Source organism: Salmo salar, chromosome ssa10, assembly GCF_905237065.1.
Source record: "Salmo salar chromosome ssa10, Ssal_v3.1, whole genome shotgun sequence".
In the NCBI taxonomy this organism is placed as follows: Eukaryota; Metazoa; Chordata; class Actinopteri; order Salmoniformes; family Salmonidae; genus Salmo; species Salmo salar.
In genome coordinates, this window is record NC_059451.1 from 124,319,509 (window position 1) to 124,345,944 (window position 26,436).

The 26,436-nt window shown below is 44.8% G+C and overlaps 1 protein-coding gene across 1 annotated transcript in view; it reads right to left on the reverse strand.

Annotated features, from left to right (window-relative positions):
* The window catches only part of LOC123724533 (synaptotagmin-7-like), a 149,729-nt gene extending 134,672 nt beyond the window's left edge, over positions 1 to 15,057 (reverse strand). The window contains exon 1 of the mRNA XM_045688695.1: positions 14,893 to 15,057. Within this exon, the coding sequence (XP_045544651.1) occupies positions 14,893 to 14,926 (34 nt within the window). The 5' untranslated portion in view covers positions 14,927 to 15,057. The remainder of the gene's footprint in view (positions 1 to 14,892) is intronic.
* Positions 15,058 to 26,436: the final 11,379 nt, after the last annotated feature.

A 26,436-nucleotide genomic window follows, 5' to 3' on the forward strand; every position in this document is an offset into this window, starting at 1 on the left:
CTCCCTGCCTGTGCCATTAAACCCCTACAACTCATCCAGAACGCCGCAGCCCGTCTGGTGTTCAACCTTCCCAAGTTCTCTCACGTCACCCCGCTCCTCCGCTCTCTCCACTGGCTTCCAGTTGAAGCTCGCATCTGCTACAAGACCATGGTGCTTGCCTACAGAGCTGTGAGGGGAACGGCACCTCCGTACCTTCAGGCTCTGATCTGTCCCTACACCCAAAGAAGGCCACTGCGTTCATCCACCTCTGGCCTGCTCGCCTCCCTACCTCTGAGGAAGCACAGTTCCCGCTCAGCCCAGTCAAAACTGTTCGCTGCTCTGGCACCCCAATGGTGGAACAAGCTCCCTCACGACGCCAGGACAGCGGAGTCAATCACCACCTTCCGTAGACACCTGAAACCCCACCTCTTTAAGGAATACCTGGGATAGGATAAAGTAATCCTTCTAACCCCCCCCCTTAAAAGATTTAGATGCACTATTGTAAAGTGGTTGTTCCACTGGATATCATAAGGTGAATGCACCAATTTGTAAGTCGCTCTGGATAAGAGCGTCTGCTAAATGACGTAAATGTAAATGTATCCTTCCACTACGGACTGTGCTTAGCCCTTTCTGTCTCTGTCTCTGGCCCTCTCTCTCTTTCTCTCTCCATAACAGAGCAGAGACATTTAGATGTAAATAATAATTGTCGTTCCTATAGAAAGGTCTTATTAAACCTATGACAGCACTGATCCTTCACACTCCATCCCTAACTAGGGAATACTGGGTGGTAAACTTGAGCCATAAGTCTTTATTAAAAAAACAAAAAACAATTGTTGAAGTATTGTCTCGCTGTTACAAACGTCTGCTGGTCAGAAACGTTTTTTTTTTTTTTTTTAAATGAACTTCATATCCTTTCTGGTTCATATTCATCTCTTGAGTATCCAGTACTATAGTGTCAGGTTGCCAGAGAAGATGATATGTAAGGGCTTTGTCTATACATCATCCCATAAGTAGGACATCTTTAGAAATGTGTAATAATCCCACTGATAAACTCTATTTCCACAGACAGGTAGACTGCCTGAATAAAAAGACTCTTCAAAAGCTTTGCCACCTTTCATCCATGTCCCCATCCACTCTCTCCCCTTTTCAATTCATCTCCCAAACAGACATGGACATTAGAGCGCTGTGCCTCAGCAGCAGTAAAAAGCATACAAATTATTTCAGATTCTACATTAGTAAATGAACCATGAAGAGCAGGACGTCATCAATTTGCCGGCAGGGCAAGAATAACAGAGAGGGTGAACTCTCCCCATCTCTCTGGCTGATGTTACTCTACACACCATATTACAGATCCCCATCTCTCTGGCTGATGTTACTCTACACCACCATATTACAGATCCCCATCTCTCTGGCTGATGTTACTCTACACCACCATATTACAGATCCCCATCTCTCTGGCTGATGTTACTCTACACCACCATATTACAGATCCCCATCTCTCTGGCTGATGTTACTCTACACCACCATATTACAGATCCCCATCTCTCTGGCTGATGTTACTCTACACCACCATATTACAGATCCCCATCTCTCTGGCTGATGTTACTCTACACCACCATATTACAGATCCCCATCTCTCTGGCTGATGTTACTCTACACCACCATATTACAGATCCCCATCTCTCTGGCTGATGTTACTCTACACCACCATATTACAGATCCCCATCTCTCTGGCTGATGTTACTCTACACCACCATATTACAGATCCCCATCTCTCTGGCTGATGTTACTCTACACCACCATATTACAGATCCCCATCTCTCTGGCTGATGTTACTCTACACCACCATATTACAGATCCCCATCTCTCTGGCTGATGTTACTCTACACCACCATATTACAGATCCCCATCTCTCTGGCTGATGTTACTCTACACCACCATATTACAGATCCCCATCTCTCTGGCTGATGTTACTCTACACCACCATATTACAGATCCCCATCTCTCTGGCTGATGTTACTCTACACCACCATATTACAGATCCCCATCTCTCTGGCTGATGTTACTCTACACCACCATATTACAGATCCCCATCTCTCTGGCTGATGTTACTCTACACCACCATATTACAGATCCCCATCTCTCTGGCTGATGTTACTCTACACCACCATATTACAGATCCCCATCTCTCTGGCTGATGTTACTCTACACCACCATATTACAGATCCCCATCTCTCTGGCTGATGTTACTCTACACCACCATATTACAGATCCCCATCTCTCTGGCTGATGTTACTCTACACCACCATATTACAGATCCCCATCTCTCTGGCTGATGTTACTCTACACCACCATATTACAGATCCCCATCTCTCTGGCTGATGTTACTCTACACCACCATATTACAGATCCCCATCTCTCTGGCTGATGTTACTCTACACCACCATATTACAGATCCCCATCTCTCTGGCTGATGTTACTCTACACCACCATATTACAGATCCCCATCTCTCTGGCTGATGTTACTCTACACCACCATATTACAGATCCCCATCTCTCTGGCTGATGTTACTCTACACCACCATATTACAGATCCCCATCTCTCTGGCTGATGTTACTCTACACCACCATATTACAGATCCCCATCTCTCTGGCTGATGTTACTCTACACCACCATATTACAGATCCCCATCTCTCTGGCTGATGTTACTCTACACCACCATATTACAGATCCCCATCTCTCTGGCTGATGTTACTCTACACCACCATATTACAGATCCCCATCTCTCTGGCTGATGTTACTCTACACCACCATATTACAGATCCCCATCTCTCTGGCTGATGTTACTCTACACCACCATATTACAGATCCCCATCTCTCTGGCTGATGTTACTCTACACCACCATATTACAGATCCCCATCTCTCTGGCTGATGTTACTCTACACCACCATATTACAGATCCCCATCTCTCTGGCTGATGTTACTCTACACCACCATATTACAGATCCCCATCTCTCTGGCTGATGTTACTCTACACCACCATATTACAGATCCCCATCTCTCTGGCTGATGTTACTCTACACCACCATATTACAGATCCCCATCTCTCTGGCTGATGTTACTCTACACCACCATATTACAGATCCCCATCTCTCTGGCTGATGTTACTCTACACCACCATATTACAGATCCCCATCTCTCTGGCTGATGTTACTCTACACCACCATATTACAGATCCCCATCTCTCTGGCTGATGTTACTCTACACCACCATATTACAGATCCCCATCTCTCTGGCTGATGTTACTCTACACCACCATATTACAGATCCCCATCTCTCTGGCTGATGTTACTCTACACCACCATATTACAGATCCCCATCTCTCTGGCTGATGTTACTCTACACCACCATATTACAGATCCCCATCTCTCTGGCTGATGTTACTCTACACCACCATATTACAGATCCCCATCTCTCTGGCTGATGTTACTCTACACCACCATATTACAGATCCCCATCTCTCTGGCTGATGTTACTCTACACCACCATATTACAGATCCCCATCTCTCTGGCTGATGTTACTCTACACCACCATATTACAGATCCCCATCTCTCTGGCTGATGTTACTCTACACCACCATATTACAGATCCCCATCTCTCTGGCTGATGTTACTCTACACCACCATATTACAGATCCCCATCTCTCTGGCTGATGTTACTCTACACCACCATATTACAGATCCCCATCTCTCTGGCTGATGTTACTCTACACCACCATATTACAGATCCCCATCTCTCTGGCTGATGTTACTCTACACCACCATATTACAGATCCCCATCTCTCTGGCTGATGTTACTCTACACCACCATATTACAGATCCCCATCTCTCTGGCTGATGTTACTCTACACCACCATATTACAGATCCCCATCTCTCTGGCTGATGTTACTCTACACCACCATATTACAGATCCCCATCTCTCTGGCTGATGTTACTCTACACCACCATATTACAGATCCCCATCTCTCTGGCTGATGTTACTCTACACCACCATATTACAGATCCCCATCTCTCTGGCTGATGTTACTCTACACCACCATATTACAGATCCCCATCTCTCTGGCTGATGTTACTCTACACCACCATATTACAGATCCCCATCTCTCTGGCTGATGTTACTCTACACCACCATATTACAGATCCCCATCTCTCTGGCTGATGTTACTCTACACCACCATATTACAGATCCCCATCTCTCTGGCTGATGTTACTCTACACCACCATATTACAGATCCCCATCTCTCTGGCTGATGTTACTCTACACCACCATATTACAGATCCCCATCTCTCTGGCTGATGTTACTCTACACCACCATATTACAGATCCCCATCTCTCTGGCTGATGTTACTCTACACCACCATATTACAGATCCCCATCTCTCTGGCTGATGTTACTCTACACCACCATATTACAGATCCCCATCTCTCTGGCTGATGTTACTCTACACCACCATATTACAGATCCCCATCTCTCTGGCTGATGTTACTCTACACCACCATATTACAGATCCCCATCTCTCTGGCTGATGTTACTCTACACCACCATATTACAGATCCCCATCTCTCTGGCTGATGTTACTCTACACCACCATATTACAGATCCCCATCTCTCTGGCTGATGTTACTCTACACACCATATTACAGATCCCCATCTCTCTGGCTGATGTTACTCTACACCACCATATTACAGATCCCCATCTCTCTGGCTGATGTTACTCTACACCACCATATTACAGATCCCCATCTCTCTGGCTGATGTTACTCTGGCTATTCTCTATAGAGACTGCATCCGAAATGGAACCCTATTCTCTATAGAGGCTGCCTCCCAAATGGAACCCTATTCTCTATAGAGGCTGCCTCCCAAATGGAACCCTATTCTCTATAGAGTCTGCGTCCCTAATGGAACCCTATTCTCTATAGAGGCTGCATCCCAAATGGAACCCTATTCTCTATAGAGACTGCATCCCAAATGGAACCCTATTCTCTATAGAGGCTGTGTCCCAAATGGAACCCTATTCTCTATAGAGGCTGCATCCCAAATGGAACCCTATTCTCTATAGAGGCTGTGTCCCAAATGGAACCCTATTCTCTATAGAGACTGCATCCCAAATGGAACCCTATTCTCTATAGAGGCTGTGTCCCAAATGGAACCCTATTCTCTATAGAGGCTGCATCCCAAATGGAACCCTATTCTCTATAGAGGCTGTGTCCCAAATGGAACCCTTATCTCTATAGAGGCTGCATCCCAAATGGAACCCTATTCTCTATAGAGGCTGTGTCCCAAATGGAACCCTATTCTCTATAGAGACTGCATCCCAAATGGAACCCTATTCTCTATAGAGGCTGTGTCCCAAATGGAACCCTATTCTCTATAGAGGCTGCATCCCAAATGGAACCCTATTCTCTATAGAGGCTGTGTCCCAAATGGAACCCTATTCTCTATAGAGGCTGCATCCCAAATGGAACCCTATTCTCTATAGAGGCTGTGTCCCAAATGGAACCCTATTCTCTATAGAGTCTGTGTCCCAAATGGAACCCTATTCTCTATAGAGGCTTTGTCCCAAATGGAACCCTATTCTCTATAGAGGGTGCCCCAGACCATGACGGACCCTCCACCTCCAAATCCATCCCTCTCCAGTGTACAGGCCTCGGTGTAACGCTCATTCCTTCGTCGATAAACGCGAATTCGACCATCTCCCCTGCTGAGACAAAACCGCGACTCGTCAGTGAAGAGCACTTTTTGCCAGTCCTGTCTGGTCCAGCGACGGTGGGTTTGTGTCCATAGGCGACGTTGTTGCTGGTGATGTCTGGTGAGGACCTGCCTTACAACAGGCCTACAAGCCCTCAGTCCAGCCTCTCTCAGCCTATTGCAGACAGTCTGAGCACTGATGGAGGGATTGTACGTTCCTGGTGTGACTCAGGCAGTTGTTGTTGTCATCCTGTACCTGTCCCGCAGGTGTGATGTTCGGATGTACCGATCCTGTGCAGGTGTTGTTACACGTGGTCTGCCACTGCGAGGACGATCAGCTGTCCGTCCTGTCTCCCTGTAGCGCTGTCTTAGGCGTCTCACAGTACGGACATTGCAATTTATTGCCCTGGCCACATCTGCAGTCCTCACACCTCCTTGCAGCATGCCTAAGGCACGTTCACGCAGATGAGCAGGGACCCTGGGCATCTTTCTTTTGGGTGTTTTTCAGAGTCAGTAGAAAGGCCTCTTCAGTGTCCTAAATTTTCATAACTGACTTTAAATGCCTACCGTCTGTAAGCTGTTAGTGTCTTAACGACCGTTCCACAGGTGCATGTTCATTAATTGTTTATGGTTCATTGAACAAGCATGGGGAAACAGTGTTTAAACCCTTTACAATGAAGATCTGTGAAGTTATTTGGATTTTTACCAATTATCTTTGAAAGACAGGGTCCTGAAAAAGGGACGTTTCTATTTTTTTGCTGAGTTTCTGATTGAAGGCCATGTTTATGCTCTGTACTCAAATCAAATTTTATTGGCCACATGGTTAGCAGATGTTAATGGTCACATGGTTAGCAGATGTTATTGGTCACATGGTTAGCAGATGTTATTGCGAGTGTTGCGAAATGCTTGTGCTTCTAGTTCCGACTATGCAGTAATATCCAACGAGTAATCTAACAATTTCACAACAACTACCTTGTACACACAAGTGTAAAGGAATGAATGAGAATATGTACATATAAATATATGGATGAGCGATGGCCGAACGGCATAGGCAAGATGCAGTAGATGGTATAGAGTACAGTATATACATATGAGATGAGTATTGTAGGGTATGTAAACATTATATAAAGTGGCATTGTTTAAAGTGACTAGTGATACATGTAATTACATCAAGATGGTAAGATACAGTAGATGGTATAGAGTACAGTATATACATAAGAGATGAGTAATGTAGGGTATGTAAACATTGTATAAAGTGACTAGTGGTACATTCATGGTATGGTGTTGATCTGTGTGAGAGAGAGGTTCTACAGTAACGCTGGTGTCATAGTCCTATAAGGCTGGGGGGGGGCAAAGACTATATAATACATCCCAAATGGCACCCTATTCCCTATGCAGTGCACTTCTTTTGACAAGCGCCCTATTAGCCCTGGTCAAAAGTAGTGCACTATATAGGGAATAGGGTGCTATTTGGGAGTCAGACACAAACTTTTTGGATGAAAGTGAATGTGAGATCAGAAGAACACAATTGGCACTACAGGCTCCCTAATTCCCTCTGTAGTACACTACGTTTGACCAGGGCCTATAGTGAAATAGGGTATTTGATTCACAACCAGGGATTTCACTTCAGTCACTATTCAGTTCAGTTCAACACTTTCAAACCATTTCACATGGTAAAACACAATCTGCAGATCTCACCTTAGACTTTTCAGCTAAACTCTAAACACATTCTGCACTCTAATGCACATGTCATCCATACTGGTAAACACAAGTGGCAACAATCAAATACAAATAGAGAGCACATGTCATTGATTGAACACAACCACTCAAAATGGATTTAACCTGTTTTCAAATGATGCGACACAACCAATATAAGCCAGTTCAGAGAGCAAACAGGTTGTTGAAGGTGGGAAGGAGAAAGTCTGAGAATGGATAGAAGAAACAATGTGAGAGGACGAGGATGAGTGCGAGGTGGGCGACGAGGAGGAGGAGGAGGAGGAGGAGGAGGGCAAGAAAGAGGAAGAGGAAGACAAAGAGTGGAAATATCTGATGAAATTCGAGCAACAGTTATAGACCATGTTCTTGTCCATGGACTGACAACGAGGGAAGCAGGACTTAGAGTGCAACCCAATTTGAGCCGATTTTCTGTGTCCACCATAGTAAGGACATTCAGAGAAGAGAACAGGTACAGTATGCTACTGTATTTTTGTAATTGCAAATTTACTCTACTACACTATATGCAGCTGTTTCAATAGACATTTGTAAAGTTAATCACTGTATGTTTTTGTACTGCATGAATATGTTTTGTAACTGCACAACTACATTTTGTAGAATTGCAAGGCTGCCACATGCAGGTGGAAGGACAGCTATATTCACTCGGGAGCAAGAGGCCGTTATAGTTGGCATGGTCCTTCAAGATAATGCAATTACGACTCAGAGAAATCCAGGAACGAGTGATACAAGACAACACACACTTCCAGGGAATCGACAGTGGGAGCATTTCCACAATTGACCGTGTCCTCCGTCGTAAACAGGATGCGAATGAAACAAGTATACAGAGTACCTTTGGAGCGCAACTCACCAAGGGTGAAAGAACTGCGAGCTCAGTATGTCCAAGTAAGTGTACATTCAGAAACATTTACTGTAATCCAGATTGTCTACAGTACTAACACATACTATGTGAATTACAATACTCTTCAGTACATACAATGTATGTGAATCAGAAGTGCATACAGTAGGCTTAATTGTACTCTACAGTATAGCACTGTCTCTGTACGACTTACAAAATCCTACATACAGTATATTGGATTTCTACACAGACAATATTTGACTTGGAATCCTTGGACAGACCCCATGAGTTCATCTTTGTCGATGAAGCAGGCTTCGATCTAACAAAGAGGAGAAGGAGAGGCCTGAAACATGATTGGACAGCGGGGCCATTGTTGAAGTCCCTGGTCAACGAGTTGGCGATGTCACAATCTGTGCTGCTATCAGCAACCATGGTGTTCTACATCACCATGTTACACTCGGGCCATATGACACCCAGCACCTTCTAACATTTATGGCCAATCTAAGAGATATTTTATTTGAGCAGCAGGTTCAAGAGCAGCAGGGTCAAGAGCTAAATGAGAATCTCTTTCCCACCTATGTGATAGTGTGGGACAATGTCAGTTTCCACCGAGCTGCTCAGGTAAGGGAATGGTTTAACATCAATGGGCAGTTAATGAACTTGTACCTCCCTCCATACTCGCCTTTCCTGAATCCGATTGAGGAGTTTTTCCTCCTCTTGGAGATGGAAAGTGTATGATAGACAACCCTACACCAGAGTAAATCTGCTGCAAGCCATGGATTTAACCTGTGGTGATACAGGTGAGGAATCATGTCAGGGCTGGATACGGCACACAAGAGGCTTCTTCCCCCGTTGCCTCAGGAAGTGATGTCGCCGAAGTGCTCTGGCCTGACCCAGCCCAAAGACAAGAAGAAGCACATTGATCACATGTTTACTGCTTTTGATTTCTGTCCCTTTTAGTATTTGTATACTGTAGTACAGTGCATTTGTAGGCTGTATACTGTACAATGGACAAATTGTATGGCCCTGAACATTGTGCTTTCCATTTATTAACAGTACTGACTGCTCAATAGATTTTGACTGGTTGCAGGTTCATATCAACAAAGAACAAGAGTTACAGTATCACAGAGACAAAGGACAAGTTTGTGAGATGCAGGGTACAGTAATGTAACAATAGGGGTACAAGGAGGAGGAAGAACAAAAAACTAAATTGCAAAGAGCAAAGCAGAGTAGTAATTTCTGATCAATTTTGAGCTACTATTACAGAACATGTTTTCGTTCATCAAAAGACAATGGATGGAAAAATATGAATATTTTTTTAGATAAAAATGTACTTCTCCCTGAGAATTGTATGTTTTGAACAATGTGTTTTCTATATTTTTCGGTGTATTGTTTACTGACTGCTTGAGAGTGTATATCATTTTGATCCCTTTGTTTATGATTTGAGAGCAGTGTTTGATTTTGAACACAGGTAAAACTGTTTTGAGGTGAACGTTTCATTCTGCGAGAGGAGTCAGAGGTTATGTAAATACTGCTTGAAGATGAGGAGAGGAGAGGAGAGGAGAGGAGAGGAGAGGAGATGGAGAGGAGAGGAGAGGAGAGGAGAGGAGAGGAGGTTAGTGCTGAGGAGAGGAGAGGAGAGGAGAGGAGAGGAGAGGAGAGGAGAGGAGAGGAGAGGAGAGGAGAGGAGAGGAGGTTATGTAAATAGTGCTTGAGGAGAGGAGAGGAGAGGAGAGGAGAGGAGAGGAGAGGAGAGGAGAGGAGAGGAGAGGAGAGGAGAGGAGAGGAGAGGAGAGGAGAGGAGAGGAGATGAGGTTATGTAAATACTGCTTGAAGATGAGGAGAGGAGAGGAGAGGAGAGGAGAGAGGAGAGGAGAGGAGAGGAGAGGAGAGGAGAGGAGAGGAGAGGAGAGGAGAGGAGAGGAGAGGAGAGGAGGTAAATAGTGCTTGAAGATGAGGAGAGAGAGAGGAGAGGAGAGGAGAGGAGAGGAGAGGAGAGGAGAGGAGAGGAGAGGAGAGGAGAGGAGAGGAGAGGAGAGGAGAGGAGAGGAGAGGAGGTTATGTAAATAGTGCTTGAGGAGAGGAGAGGAGAGGAGAGGAGAGGAGAGGAGAGGAGAGGAGAGGAGAGGAGAGGAGAGGAGAGGAGAGGAGGTTATGTAAATACTGCTTGAAGATGAGGAGAGGAGAGGAGAGGAGAGGAGAGGAGAGGAGAGGAGAGGAGAGGAGAGGAGAGGAGAGGAGAGGAGAGGAGAGGAGAGGAGAGGAGAGGAGAGGAGAGGAGAGGAGAGGAGAGGAGAGGAGGTAAATAGTGCTTGAAGATGAGGTTTTGTGTTTAAAGCTTTCAGGAAATGTGGTTTCAGAAATTGTGTTTTAGCAATTGAGAAAATCTGTAACTATACTGCTCAAAAAAATAAAGGGAACACTTAAACAACACATCCTAGATCTGAATGAAAGAAATAATCTTATTAAATACTTTTTTCTTTACATAGTTGAATGTGCTGACAACAAAATCACACAAAAATAATCAATGGAAATCCAAATTATCAACCCATGGAGGTCTGGATTTGGAGTCACACTCAAAATTAAAGTGGAAAACCACACTACAGGCTGATCCAACTTTGATGTATTGTCCTTAAAACAAGTCAAAATGAGGCTCAGTAGTGTGTGTGGCCTCCACGTGCCTGTATGATCTCCCTACAATGCCTGGACATGCTCCTGATGAGGTGGCAGATGGTCTCCTAAGGGATCTCCTCCCAGACCTGGACTAAAGCATCCGCCAACTCCTGGACAGTCTCTGGTGCAACGTGGCGTTGGTGGATGGAGCGAGACATGACATCCCAGATGTGCTCTGTTGGATTCAGGTCTGGGGAACGGGCGGGCCAGTCCATAGCATCAATGCCTTCCTCTTGCAGGAACTGCTGACACACTCCAGCCACATGAGGTCTAGCATTGTCTTGCATTAGGAGGAACCCAGGGCCAACCGCACCAGCATATGGTTTCACAAGGGGTCTGAGGATCTCATCTCGGTACCTAATGGCAGTCAGGCTACCTCTGGCGAGCACATGGAGGGCTGTGCGGCCCCCCAAAGAAATGCCACCCCACACCATGACTGACCCACCGCCAAACCGGTCATGCTGGAGGATGTTGCAGGCAGCAGAACGTTCTCCACGGCGTCTCCAGACTCTGTCACGTCTGTCACATGAGCTCAGTGTGAACCTGCTTTCATCTGTGAAGAGCACAGGGCGCCAGTAGCGAATTTTCCAATCTTGGTGTTCTCTGGCAAATGCCAAACGTCCTGCACGGTGTTGGGCTGTAAGCACAACCCCCACCTGTGGACGTCGGGCCCTCATACCACCCTCATGGAGTCTGTTTCTGACCGTTTGAGCAGACACATGCACATTTGTGGCCTGCTGGAGGTCATTTTGCAGGGCTCTGGCAGTGCTTCTCCTGCTCCTCCTTGCACAAAGGCGGAGGTAGCGGTCCTGCTGCTGGGTTGTTGCCCTCCTACGGCCTCCTCCACGTCTCCTGATGTACTGGCCTGTCTCCTGGTAGCGCCTCCATGCTCTGGACACTACGCTGACAGACACAGTAAGCCTTCTTGCCACAGCTCACATTGATGTGCCATCCTGGATGAGCTGCACTACCTGAGCCACTTGTGTGGGTTGTAGACTCCGTCTCATGCTACCACTAGAGTGAAAGCACCGCCAGCATTCAAAAGTGACCAAAACATCAGCCAGGAAGCATAGGAACTGAGAAGTGGTCTGTGGTCACCACCTGCTGAACCACTCCTTTATTGGGGGTGTCTTGCTAATTGCCTATAATTTCCACCTGTTGTCTATTCCATTTGCACAACAGCATATGAAATGTATTGTCAATCAGTGTTGCTTCCTAAGTGGACAGTTTGATTTCACAGAAGTGTGATTGACTTGGAGTTACATTGTGTTGTTTAAGTGTTCCCTTTATTTTTTTGAGCAGTGTATATAGGGAATAGGGTGCTGTTTGGGATGTACCCACAGACTGCATTTATGACCCCAGCACAGAGCGAGAGAGAAAGAGAGAAAGAGAGAAAGAAAGAAAGAAAGAAAGAAAGAAAGAAAGAAAGAAAGAAAGAAAGAAAGAAAGAAAGAAAGAAAGAAAGAAAGAGAGAGAGAGAGAAAGAGTGCCTGTCCATTGTCGTTAGTGATTGTTTGAGAAGAGATTGTCGGGCCAACACATGATCAAGCCGTTTGTCCTCTGGGGACACCTCCCTCTCTCCCTCTCCCTCTTTTCCATTCTCTCCCCTCTCTCTCTCTCTCTCTCTCTCTCTCTCTCTCTTTTCCATTCTCTCCCCTCTCTCTCTCTCTCTCTTTTCCATTCTCTCCCCTCTCTCTCTCTCTCTTTTCCATTCGCTCTCTCTCTCTCTCTCTCTCCCTCTCCCTCTTTTCCATTCTCTCCCCTCTCTCTCTCTCTTTTCCATTCGCTCTCTCTCTCTCTCTCTCTCTCTCTCTCTCTCTCTCTCTCTCTCTCTCTCTCTCTCTCTCTCTCCTCTAGTACCCCCACCTCGAGACATGTGGTGAATTATAAACCCAGAGCAGAGCGCGTGGTCGTACGGGGCTAACGCTGAGGGAACCTCCCGCTGTGACGGTTACGATCACCCAGGAACAACCGTCCAATCAACGGCCACAAGCTCACGAAGACAGAGGCACCGAGCAGCGTATGTGCAGACGGGTGCCAATAGGGCTGAGTAGTAGTGGAATATTCCAATTATTAGACCAGATTGTAATACCTCTTCCAGTTCGCACCGTCTAATTCTTTGCCTGCTTGTCCTCGTCCCTCCATGAAGCTGCTTCAGTCTCTATTTGTTCTTGTACCCCATAAACAAAATTATTTTGTAGGCTAAATGAAGCAGCCTAACACAATGCACATTCACAATGACATTGTACTGGTTAAATGTAACCAAACACACATGCACAATGCTATTGGACAGGCTAAATATGCTACTGTATCACCATTGTAGTCCTTACAAATACATTAGATATTTATATGTATATATTCTTATTTCATCCCTTTAGATTTGTGTGCATAAGGTTAATGTTGTGAATTTGTTAGATTACTTGTTAGATATTACTGCACTGTCCGAACTAGAAGCACAAGCATTTCGCTACACTCGCATTAACATCTGCTAAACACGTGTATGTGACAAATTAAATTTGATTTGATTTGATTATTGTGCAATGATTTTCCAGGGAAAATACCTGTGTCCCCAGAAATGAATACAGCCACACACACACACACACACACACACACACACACACACACACACACACACACACACACACACACACACACAGGTAGTGGTATCATTGGCATATCCAGGTTAGGTTGGGTATATCAGTCCCACAGCACCAGACCATTATCTCACATCAAAAGGAAATTAACAGAAACTGCCTCTCCTCCTTTCCCATCTATTTCTCTCCCTCTCCCCCTCTCTATTTCTCTCCCCCTCTATTTCTCTCCCCCTCTCAATTTCTCTCCCCCTCTCAATTTCTCTCCCCCCTATTTCTCTCCCCCTCTATTTCTCTCTTGCTTTCTTTTGCTCTCTCTCTCTCCTTCTCCCCCTCTCTCTCTCCTTCTCCCTCTCTCTCGCTCTCCTTCTCCCTCTCTCTCTCCTTCTCTCTCCTTCTCCCTCTCCCTCTCTCCCTTCTCCCTCTCTCCTTCTTCCTCTCTCTCTCTCCTTCTCCCTCTCCTTCTCTCTCCTTCCCTCGCCGTTAACAGCATGTGTTATTATAAGGGACTACAGTATAGACCTGCAGGTCTCGTCTCGGTGCTGAGTGTAATACCGGTTCCCGGACTCACCGCGAATGAACGTGACACTGCAGGATAGGAGGGGGGTAGTAACACAGTGTATTTACACTGGACAATTCACGCAAATCACGCATAAAAACAAGTGGGAAAGATGACTCGTACTAAACGCCGCTTTCATTCTTTCATATCTTCTTCACCCGGCCATGTCCCTTCACTTCCTCTTTCATTAACAAATCCGTAATACGTAGCCTTTTTATGCCAACTGTGGGTGTCTGGAGAGAAGAGGCTCCTTACACACACAGAAACTTGGTCATCGTTGAGGAAGCTGTGACCTTGTGTTCGGGTTGTCCTTTACAAGTAGTGAATAGAGATGACAAAATACCAAAGGACACGAACCGTCGGCAGAAGACATCACACAGCCGAACAACAAGTGGCTATTAGCCTACATTTCAGATTCAGAAAGCATTGCACAGAAGATGAACAGAAGCTTAGGTAAACTATAAATAACGCTGACATGATTTCTGAAATATGATAAAAAGCCGTTGATACACATCAACATCAGGATGTCTCATTTTAATTAGACTATACATTACAATAGGTTGTAGTCTAGAAGATGCTCTACAGATGCCCGTGATAATAACACTAAAGTTATTATCCCTAATACATAACAGCGAATAGAATCCCTCCTGAGACAGAGCCGGTTAACACCGTCACCCCCCGTTTTGCAAACACACATCACTGAAACTGACCGCCAAGAGGAGTTCTTCGCAAAAGAGTGTGAGGGAAATTCTTAAAAAAATATTCTTACCTTTGCTATTGTCCTCTTCCTTATTCAAATACATGGCTATATATTCACTCCTGGGCTGCTTGGTGGCGTTGCCAATGGTTATGATGATTATTAGACCACTTGCAGTCAGAAGAAGTCTCTGGTTCCGGGTTTTGTCTTTGCTTCAGTACTCTTTCCTGCTCCCAGTCAGTGCGCGCGTTCGTGCAGGAGTCTCCTACTGTATAGTACCCCCCCCCCCACACACACACACATACAATTATTATAATTAATTATCTTTAATAAGGTCCCTCAGTCAAGCAGTGAATTTTAAAACACAGATTCAACCACAAAGACCAAGGTGGTTTTCCAACGCCTCACAAATTTGACATTGAATATCCCTTTGAGCATGGGGAAGTTATTAATTACACTTTGGATGGTGTATCAATATACACTCTCTCTCTCTCTCTCTCTCTCTCTAACTCAATTTATTGGCATGGGAAACATATGTTAAATACATAACAAACAAAAGAGAAATAAACAATAAAAATTAACAGTAAAACATTACACTCATAGAAGTTCCAAAAGAATAAAGACATTTCAGATGTCATATTGTGTCTAGAGACTGTCACATGGATTGGACCAAAACGCAGCGGGAATATGTATACTCAACTTCTTTTTATTTTGAAGAAGGAGAAACAACTAAATACGTATACAAAAAAGATCAAAACGAAACAGTTCTGTCAGGTGCAACAAACACTAAACAAGGAACAACTACCCACAAAATCCCATAGAAAAACACCCCTCTTAAATAGGACCTTCAATTAGAAGCAACTAGGAGCAGCTGCTTCCAATTGAAGGTCATCCCAACAAACACCACATAGAAATAGACATACTAGAACATAGCCCAACAAACCCCGAAACACTTTAAACAAACGCGTTTTGGTCCTGTGTTCACGACGTCCGTTACAAGGTGCTAAAAGTTGACCCATTTTTCCCACCCCACCCTACCATGAGAGATCCATATCTTCATCACTGGAAAAGATAACAGGGTTTTCAAACTATTTTATCATTTCTGGGGGGGGAAATGCCATTATTTTTTTACCTTTAACGTCAATTATCTAGAAAGGTGTGAACTCTGATTTTATTTTTCAGAGTATTTCCTCATGGTGTAGCTTACACTGTATTTTACATCATCTGATGTTTATGTGTTATTTTAAATAAATTCATTAATCTATGGATTTCCAATGATTGGCAATACAGATATGCATATGCTGGTCACAGATACCGTGGATCAGAAAACCAGTCAGTATCTGGTGTGATCACCATTTGCCTCGTGCAGCGTGACACATCTCCTTCACATAGAGCTGATCAGGCTGTTGATTGTGGCCTGTTATCCCACTCCTCTTACATTTTAGTCATTTAGCAGACGCTCTTATCCAGAGCGACTTACAGTAGTGAATGCATACATTTCATACATTTTTTTTTCTGACCGTGAAAATACGGTTTGAACAGTCATCCAACTTGGAAATCCAAGTCGGAAACTCGGGCCTCTTTCTAGAGCGCTGACCTGAAGATCACTGATGTCATGATTCATCCTTGTTTCTTTAAGAGTTCCCAGTTGTCCTGAAAGCCACATAAATCCAGAGAATGACAGACTGATGACTAAATTTGCCCTCAAGAAGGACCGCCGCTCCACCTTCCTGTTCAAATGAGCACAAGGTGAGTCCAAAAATGTATTGTATGCTGCTGTATAAATGATGTAATATGACAGGGAGATATGTATACTGCAGCTAAGAAAGTAATACTAAGTGTATGTTGTGTAGTAAGATGTAAGTGCCTCACCCTAATCATTTGGTCCCTTTCCCCCTCATAATTTAATATTAATTTTCACCTCTTAATTTCACCTACTGTTCTGACTTGGTGGTGCACAAATAGCCTATAACCTGTTTTAGAGAAATGTAATCATCAAATATTGTAATTCATTGTCTGCATCAAATGTTGTAATTCATTGTCTGTTTATATGCCCCCTTTATATATCCTACGGTTCTGACTTGGTGTACAGGGAGGATACTGTAGGAATGGCCCATGTTCTGAATTCTGTCGCTGTACATTTCAAAACTGCTAAACTATTTTTTTTATTTAAATAGTTATATTGACTAGATCCGTCCTATCTCGCTCATAAATGTCTTAATCTAAATTACGGATTGTCTCTTATCTGCTTATTGTCCCCTTATGCCATAGTTTGTACATCTCAATTGTCAGTATAAACCACATGTTTAATCAAGTGAGCCATATCAGCCATGTTTTTTTTAAAAGGCAGTAAATGAGGCTGAATGAATTGTTTCTCTGCCAGACAAGGCTCCGCTGATAGCCAGGTGTAGCAGTGATAAGGTTGGGACTCTGCTGTTGGGACAGCTTGTGTTGTGTAGTGGCTTTGCTGGCACGCAACCCTATATATATATATTTTTTTTTGCCCCAGCAAGATTTACATGTAAAACTGGTGTTGTGTGAAAAAAACGACACATTTTAGAGGAGCCTTTTATTGTCCCCAGCACAAGGTGCATCTGTGTAATGAGAATGCTGTTTAATCAGCTTCTTGGTATGCCACACCTGTCAGGTGGTAGGATTGTCTATGGTTCAGTCTGGTCTATCTGGTGTAATTCTCCTGACATTCAATTAATTCGCCTCGAACTCTATTACAGGGGCTGAGTCACTGGCTTACTGGTGCTCTTCCATGCCGTCCCTAGGAGGGGTGCGTTACTTGAGTGGGTTGTGTCACTGACGTGATCTTCCTGTCCGGGTTGGCGCCCCCCCTTGGGTTGTGCCGTGGCGGAGCTCTTTGTGGGCTATACTCGGCCTTGTCTCAGGATGGTGGTTGGAGACATCCCTCTAGTGGTGTGGGGGCTGTGCTTTGGCAAATTGGGTGGGGTTATATCCTGCCTGTTTGTCCCTGTCCGGGGGTATCGTCGGACGGGGACACAGTGTCTCCTGACCCCTCCTGTCTCAGCCTCCAGTATTTATGCTGCAGTAGTTTATGTGTCGGGGGGCTAGGGTCAGTCTGTTATATCTGGAGTATTTCTCCTGTCTTATCCTGTGTCCTGTGTGAAATTAAGTATGCTCTCTCTAATTCTCTCTTTTTCTCTTTCTCTCTTTCTTTCTCTCTCTCGGAGGACCTGAGCCCTAGGACCATGCCTCAAGACTACCTGGCCTGATGTCTCCTTGCTGTCCCCAGTCCACCTGGCCCTGCTGCTTCTCCTGTTTCAACTGTTCTGCCTGCGGCTGTGGAACCCTGACCTGTTCACCAGACGTGCTACCTGTCCCAGACCTGCTGTTTCCAACTCTCTAGAGACAGCAGGAGCGGTAGAGATACTCTGAATGATCGGCTATGAAAAGCCAACTGACATTTACTCCTGAGGTGCTGACTTGTTGCACCCTCGACAACCACTGTGATTATTATTATTTGACCCTGCTGGTCATCTATGAACATTTGAACATCTTGGCCATGTTCTGTTATAATCTCCACCCGGCACAGCCAGAAGAGGACTGGCCACCCCTCATAGCCTGGTTCCTCTCTAGGTTTCTTCCTAGGTTTTTGCCTTTCTAGGGAGTTTGTCCTAGCCATCGTGTTTCTACATCTGCATTGCTTGCTGTTTGGGGTTTTAGGCTGGGTTTCTGTACAGCACTTTGAGATATCTGCTGATGTAAAAAGAGCTTTAAAAATAAATGTGATTTGATTGATTGATTGATTGATCAACTCTATACGAATGAGATGTGTCGAGCTGCATAAGACAAATGGTGGTCACACCAGATACTGGTTTACTGATCCACGCCCCAAACGTTTTTTTAAGGTATCTGTGACCAACAGATGCATATCTGTATTCATGTGAAATCCATAGAATCCATAAAATGAATTTATTTCAATTGACACATTTTCTTCTATAAACTGTAACTCAGGGAGGGAGTGCTTGTAGTGACACAATAAACTGTAACTCAGGAAGGGAGTGCTTGGAGCGGCACTATAAACTGTAACTCAGGAAGGGAGTGCTTGGAGCGGCACTATAAACTGTAACTCAGGAAGGGGGTGCTTGGAGCGACACTATAAACTGTAACTCAGGAAGGGGGAGTGCTTGGAGCGACACTATAAACTGTAACTCAGGAAGGGAGTGCTTGGAGCGGCACTATAAACTGTAACTCAGGAAGGGGGAGTGCTTGGAGCGACACTAGAAACTGTAACTCAGGAAGGGAGTGCTTGGAGCGACACTATAAACTGTAACTCAGGAAGGGAGTGCTTGGAGCGGCACTATGTGCGGACTTACCAACGCCAGAACGTTTAAATATTTGATTCGTTTGTTCCTAAACGTATAGGCAGATTATAATTTGTCTACAACCTGAGACTCCATTTTAAGACTTACTATCATGTTTTTTTTTCTTCATTTCTGTTCGACCGCAAGAATCAATAGGTGTGTCCAAACTTTAGACTGGTACTGTGTGTGTATGTATGTATATACTAATAAAAAGCTTGGACACACCTACTCATTCAAGGGTTTTTCTTAATTTTTTACTGTTTTCTATATTGTGGAATAATAGTGAAGACATCAAAACTAGAAAATATATGTATAATTTTTGTTGTTGTTGTCCAACAGCTTATGTTCTTGTCTCTATATCTGCTTTTAAAAACCAATAACAATAAACTAAAAGTTACAAAGTATTTAAAGGCTTAAGATAAATGTACTGAAATCCCAATTGAATGAAAAACCCCCATGAGAAAATCTGTTGGCCATCAAGTGAGAGGGTTTTTCAGAAGTTGCATGACATTTATTCAGTAAGGCAGCCACACCTGCGGAGCATGTTACTCGGCTAAATAAAGGAAGTCCGAATACCAAATAGTGAGAAGTGCGTTGAAAGAAATTCCTAAGTCGGAATCGGCCCCAAAAATACAGGAAGTCTATAAAGTTTATCAACACCTTCTGCTCTAATTCACTCATGAAACAGTCATTTAACAAGAGATCAATTCCCATGAATCTGATTTAGATCAAATGATGCAGATGCAGTTTGGATGTTTCTCTGTTAAAAGTGAATAATTAGCATTCACAATTATTATTATTATTTTTTTTTACCCCTTTTTCTCCCCAATATCGTGGTATCCAATTGGTAGTTACAGTCTTGTCTCATCGCTGCAACTTGAAAGTATGTCAGTACCTCAGTGGTACTGTAGTGTCCACCTATCTGGTAAAGAGGAGGTTACTATCTCTGATCCACCTATCTGGTAAAGAGGAGGTTACCATCTCTGATCCACCTATCTGGTAAAGAGGAGGTTACCATCTCTGATCCACCTATCTGGTAAAGAGGTTACCATCTCTGATCCACCTATCTGGTAAAGAGGAGGTTACCATCTCTGATCCACCTCAGTGGTACTGTAGTGTCCAACCTATCTATTAAAAATTGATTCAGGAATTAGCTCAATATTGTAAAAATATTGCCACATTTGTAAAGCAGGAAATCCTTCATTACCAACATTCATACGTCTCCTTCACATTCTTACAGTTAGGCTATCAACACAGTAAAATAATAACATGGCTTTGATTTTACAGTTAGGCTATCAACACAGTACAATAATAACATGCATTCGACTTTACTATTAGACCATTAACACAGTAAAATCATAACATTCCTTCAAATAAACCAAATAGCCAATATGTTATCAAACAATAAATATTTTCAAATAATATCACATTTATTTATAAAGTATTCCTACTTACGATCCTACTTTATTACCCTACTTACGATTCCTCCACAATGACTTCCATCCGGTTCGTCATAATAAGAAAACTACCTGGACCATCATCATCTCCTTCATCCTCACTGCTCTTCAAAGTCGCGTCTAACGCTTGTTTCACGATAAACAATTTACTTTACGTATTTCCGTATTTCTGCCTCGTTGTCGTGTTGACTTGTCACCCCGTCGGCGCCTCCGAGTTCCGACACTCAATCAGGCTTTGGTATGAAACTAAGAATCACAAATTGACTTCCTGTTAGTTGTGCGATGTCCTAGGACAAGGCGACAACAAAGTCTGTGATTGAGGTAACAAAGTTTAGTTCTGTATACATCGAGATAAGAATGATTACCATCCCATGACGTGTCCAAGGGGAGGGGGAAAATGGCAGAAGCGGATGTTCTGTTTGAATCAGATGGAGATGAGAGTGAGAAGGTCCTTGGAGAAGATGGAGGAAACTGAGGTTCTGTTTGAATCAGATGACATGTGGAGATGAGAGTGAGAAGATCCTTGGAGAAGATGGAGGAAACTGAGGTTCTGTTTGAATCAGATGACATGTGGAGATGAGAGTGAGAAGGTCCTTGGAGAAGATGGAGGAAACTGAGGTTCTGTTTGAATCAGATGGCATGTGAAGATGAGAGTGAGAAGGTCCTTGGAGAAGATGGCGGAAACTGAGGTTCTGTTTGATATTAGCACAGAGAGAGAGAGAGAAGGAGTGGGTTACCGTGGCGAAGAAGAAGGGAAACAGGAGAAGTGACGTTGTGGTGGAAACTAGGAAACCCCTTAGACTCGTTTCAAGTCGGAGTGAAGGTGTTGGACCAATGCTACCTGGGAAATCTGTTTAACGTCTCGAGGAAAATCTGGAATTTGTTGGAGGAAAGTGTGGATTTGGTGAGAATCACAAGAAGAAGATCTTATTTAGATTTTTTGTGTGTCTCTGCAGAACAAAAGAAGTGTGTTTTAAGACTCAAAAAGATATTGGAGTGGAATCAAATCAAGCCGAATACAACAGGTGTTACGCAATGCTTGCTTACAAGCCCTTAACCAACAATGCAGTTTTAAGAAAAATAAGTGTTTTATGAAAGTATTTACTAAAATAAGCTGAAGTAAAAAATAAATACATTTTTTTTTTATAAAAATGAAGAAAATAGTAAAATAACAAATAATTAATTAAGGAGCAACAGTAAAATAACAGTAGTGAGGCTATATACAGGGGGTACCGGTACAGAGTCAATGTGGAGACTATATACAGGGGGTACCGGTACAGAGTCAATGTGGAGGCTATATACAGGGGGTACCGGTACAGAATCAATGTGGAGGCTATATACAGGGGGCACCAGTACAGAGTCAATGTGGAGGCTATATACAGGGGGTACCGGTACAGAATCAATGTGGAGGCTATATACAGGGGGTACCGGTACAGAGTCAATGTGGAGGCTATATACAGGGGGTACCGGTACAGAATCAATGTGGAGACTATATACAGGGGGTACCGGTACAGAGTCAATGTGGAGGCTATATACAGGGGATACCGGTACAGAGTCAATGTGGAGACTATATACAGGGGGTACCGGTACAGAGTCAATGTGGAGGCTATATACAGGGGGTACCGGTACAGAGTCAATGTGGAGGCTATATACAGGGGGTACCGGTACAGAGTCAATATGGAGGCTATATACAGGGGTACCGGTACTGTCAATGTGCAGGGGCACCGGTGTTGAGGTAATTGAGGTAATATATACATGTAGGTAGAGGTAAAGTGACTATGCATAGATCATACACAGAGAGTAGCAGCAGTGTAGAAGGGGGGGGGGACAATGCAAATAGTCTGGGTAGCCATTTGATTAGCTGTTCAGGAGTCTTATGGCTTGGGTGTAGAAGCTATTAAGGAACCATTTGGACCTAGACTTGGCGCTCCGGTACTGCTTGTCGTGTGATAGCAGAGAGAATAGTCTAGCACTAGGGTGGCTGGCAAATTTTAGGGCCTTCCTCTGACACCGCCTGGTATAGAGGTCCTGGATGGCAGGTAGCTCGGCCCCAGCAATGTACTGGGCCGTACGCACTACCCTCTGTAGTGCCTTGCGGTCGGAGTTAGATTAGTTGCCATACCAGGCGGTGATGCAACCAGTCAGGATGCTCTCGATGGTGCAGTTGTAAAACCTTTTGAGGATCTGGGGACCCATGCAAAATCTTTTCAGTCTCCTGAGGGGGAATAGGCTTTGTCGTGCCCTCTTCACGACTGTCTTGGTGTGTTTGTTGGTGATATGAACACCAAGGAACTTGAAGCTCTCAACCTGCTCCACAATAACCCCATCGATGAGAATGGGGTCATGCTCGGTCCTGCTTGTCCTGTAGTCCACGATCATCACCTTTCTCTTGATCACATTGAGGAAGAAGTTGTTATCCTGGCACCACACTGTCAGGTCACTGACCTCCTCCCTATAGGCTGTCTTAAGATTGTTGGTGATCAGGCCTACCACTGTTGTGTTGTCAGCAAACTTAATGATGGTGTTGGAGTCGTGCTTGGCCATGCAGTCATGGGTGAACAGGGAGTACAGGAGAGGGCTTGAACTCCTCCTGTACACTTCCTGCATCTCTGTGTCTGTGTTCCTGTACTCCTTCCTGTCTGTGTTCCTGTCTGTGTTCCTGTACTCCTTCCTGTCTGTGTTCCTGTCTGTGTTCCTGTCTGTAATCCTGTACTCCTTCCTGTCTGTGTTCCTGTACTCCTTCCTGTCTGTGTTCCTGTCTGTGTTCCTGTACTCCTTCCTGTCTGTGTTCCTGTACTCCTTCCTGTCTGTGTTCCTGTACTCCTTCCTGTCTGTGTTCCTGTACTCCTTCCTGTCTGTGATCCTGTCTGTGTTCCTGTCTGTAATCCTGTACTCCTTCCTGTCTGTGTTCCTGTACTCCTTCCTGTCTGTGTTCCTGTCTGTGTTCCTGTACTCCTTCCCGTCTGTGTTCCTGTCTGTAATCCTGTACTCCTTCCTGTCTGTGTTCCTGTACTCCTTCCTGTCTGTGTTCCTGTCTGTGTTCCTGTACTCCTTCCTGTCTGTGTTCCTGTACTCCTTCCTGAATGTAATCCTGTACTCCTTCCTGTCGGTGTTCCTGTTCTCCTTCCTGTCTGTGTTCCTGTACTACTTCCTGTCATTGTCAGTTATAAATATCCCCATCTTCTCCTCTTGAAAAAGCTGATTCTCATTGATTTAGTGACCTATATACACATCACCACCCTCCCCTCCCTCTCTCCATCCTTCAGCTCCTTCCATCGATGGTCCCTCTCAGTCTCTCCATCCCTTAGCTCTCTCTCTCTCTCTCTCTCTCTCTCTCTCTCTCTCTCTCTCTCTCTCTCTCTCTCTCTCTCTCCCCCTCCCTCTCTCTCTCTCTCTCTCTCTACCCCCCTCTCTCTCTCTCTCTCTCTCTCTCTCTCTCTCTCTCTCTCTCTCTCTCTCTCTCTCTCTCTCCCCCATTCTCTCTCTCTCTCACTCTCCACCTCTCCCTCCCTCTCCCTCTCTCCCTCTCTCTCTCTCTCTCTCTCTCTCCCTCTCTCTCTCTCTCCCTCCCTCCTCCCTCCCTCCCTCTCTCTCCCTCCCTCCCTCTCTCCCTCCCTCCCTCTCTCTCTCTCTCCTCTCTCTCTCTCCCTCCCTCTCTCTCTCTCTCCCTCTCCCTCCCTCCCTCTCTCTCTCTCTAAAGCTGGTGGAGGCGGAACCCAAACCGGCTACGTGCGTTCCCACACGCAGGTTAAAATATCAAAACAACATCTGACCCAATTATATTCATTTGGGGTCAGGTAGAAAAGCATTAAACATTTATGGCAGTTTAGCTAGCTAGCTTGCACTTGCTAACTAATTTGTCCTATTTAGCTAGCTTGCTGTTGCTAGCTAATTTGTCCTATATAGCTAGCCTGCTGTTGCTAGCTAATTTATCCTATTTAGCTAGCTTGCTGTTGCTAGCTAATTTGTCCTGGGATATAAACATTGAGTTGTTATTTTACCTGAAATGCACAAGGTCCTCTACTCCGACAATCAATCCACACATGAAACGGCCAACCGAATCATTTCTAGTCATCTCTCTTCCTTCCAGGCTTTTCCTTCTCTTGACTTTATATTGACTTTATTCATAAATTAGGTACATTACCTCCACTTACCTTGTTCATCTTTCAATCACCCACGTGGGTATAACCAATGAGGAGATGGCACGTGGGTACCTGCTTCTATAAACCAATGAGGAGATGGGAGAGTCAGGACTTGCAGCGTGATCTGCATCAGAAATAGAACTTCTATTTTAGCCCTTGGCAACGCAGACGCTCGTTGGAGCACGCGAGCAGTGTGGGTGTAGTAATTGAATAACATACCTTTCTACATACATTTTGCAACGCTCGCGCACGCGACGCGTGAAGACGTGAGACACTTAGGCTCAATCCCCACCACCCTTACAGTCAGGCAAGCTTACAAAATGATTTATTATATTTACAGTAACGTTAAAACCTTTAGCTAGATTCTTTACATCCACTTGAATTCACTAGATGACAGCCTGGTTTGCTCAGTTGACGTGGCTGGATTAAAGAGCTGTGGTGAAGAGTCTTGGCCAGTTTGACCAGGTTGTGTGCACCTGGGGAACTGGACATGATCCAAGAGGAACTGATATTTATATGGTTCAATGAAGTGAGCATGATTGATTCAGGAGACTGTCCAATGACATCTTGAGAAGTGTTAATCACTTTCCCTTCCACTTCTGAAGGTTAGTAATGAAGGATTTGGTATCCCATGGGCTGACGCTATGAAGGGGTCTAACACATTGGCAGCTAGCAGGTATAGGTGGAGCCAGCACAGCTTGACTTGGGGATAGCTGTTGCTAACCTGGGGCTAGTGGTGGTGGACCTGGGGCTAGTGGTGGTGGACCTGGGGCTAGTGGTGGACCTGGGGCTAGTAGTGGTGGACCTGGGGCTAGTTGTGGTGGACCTGGGGCTAGTGGTGGTGGACCTGGGGCTAGTGGTGGTGGACCTGGGGCTAGTGGTGGTTGACCTGGGGCTAGTGGTGGTGGACCTGGGGATAGCTATGGAGCTAGAGCATCTCGAACCAATCCAGACACATGCAATCCTGGATGTCTCGGTACAACATTACTGACAATGTTCCTGGATGTCTGTATACAACATTACTGGCAGTGTTTCTGAAGGTACCCTGGCTCTCACTGTTTATATGGTTCCTGGGTTTGTGTCCCTCCAGGACAGTTCTCTCTCTGCCCCTCTCTCTCTCTCTCTGCCTCTCTCTCTCTCTCTCTCTCTCTCTCTCTCTCTCTCTCTCTCGGCTGGGTGAGGCAAAGGGAGGGAGGGAAGGTGTTCCTCTCCTGGAGCCATGTCTCAGATGACTGTGGGGCGTCGTATCCCTTCCACGGAGCATCCTCCTCTCCTCTCCTCTCCTCTCCTCTCCTCTCCTCTCCTCTCCTCTCCTCTCCTCTCCTCTCCTCTCCTCTCCTCTCCTCTCCTCTCCTCTCCTCTCCTCTCCTCTCCTCTCCTCGCCTCTCCTCTCCTCTCCTCTCCTCTCCTCTCCTCTCCTCTCCTCTGCTCTGCTCTGCTCTGCTCTGCTCTCCTCTCCTCTCCTCTCCTCTGCTCTGCTCTCCTCTCCTCTCCTCTCCAAGCTGTCGCCTCTCATCAGTCTCAACCAAACCTCAATATGCCACATTTACTTTTTCACAGAGTGAAAAAAGGGGGGGAAATGATACTATTTTGAACAAGCATAAAATGAGTCAAGATAAACAAACATTTATTTTTTTTTTCTCTGCGCGTCTGTTGCTCTCTTGCAATTGCCTCTCTAACGCT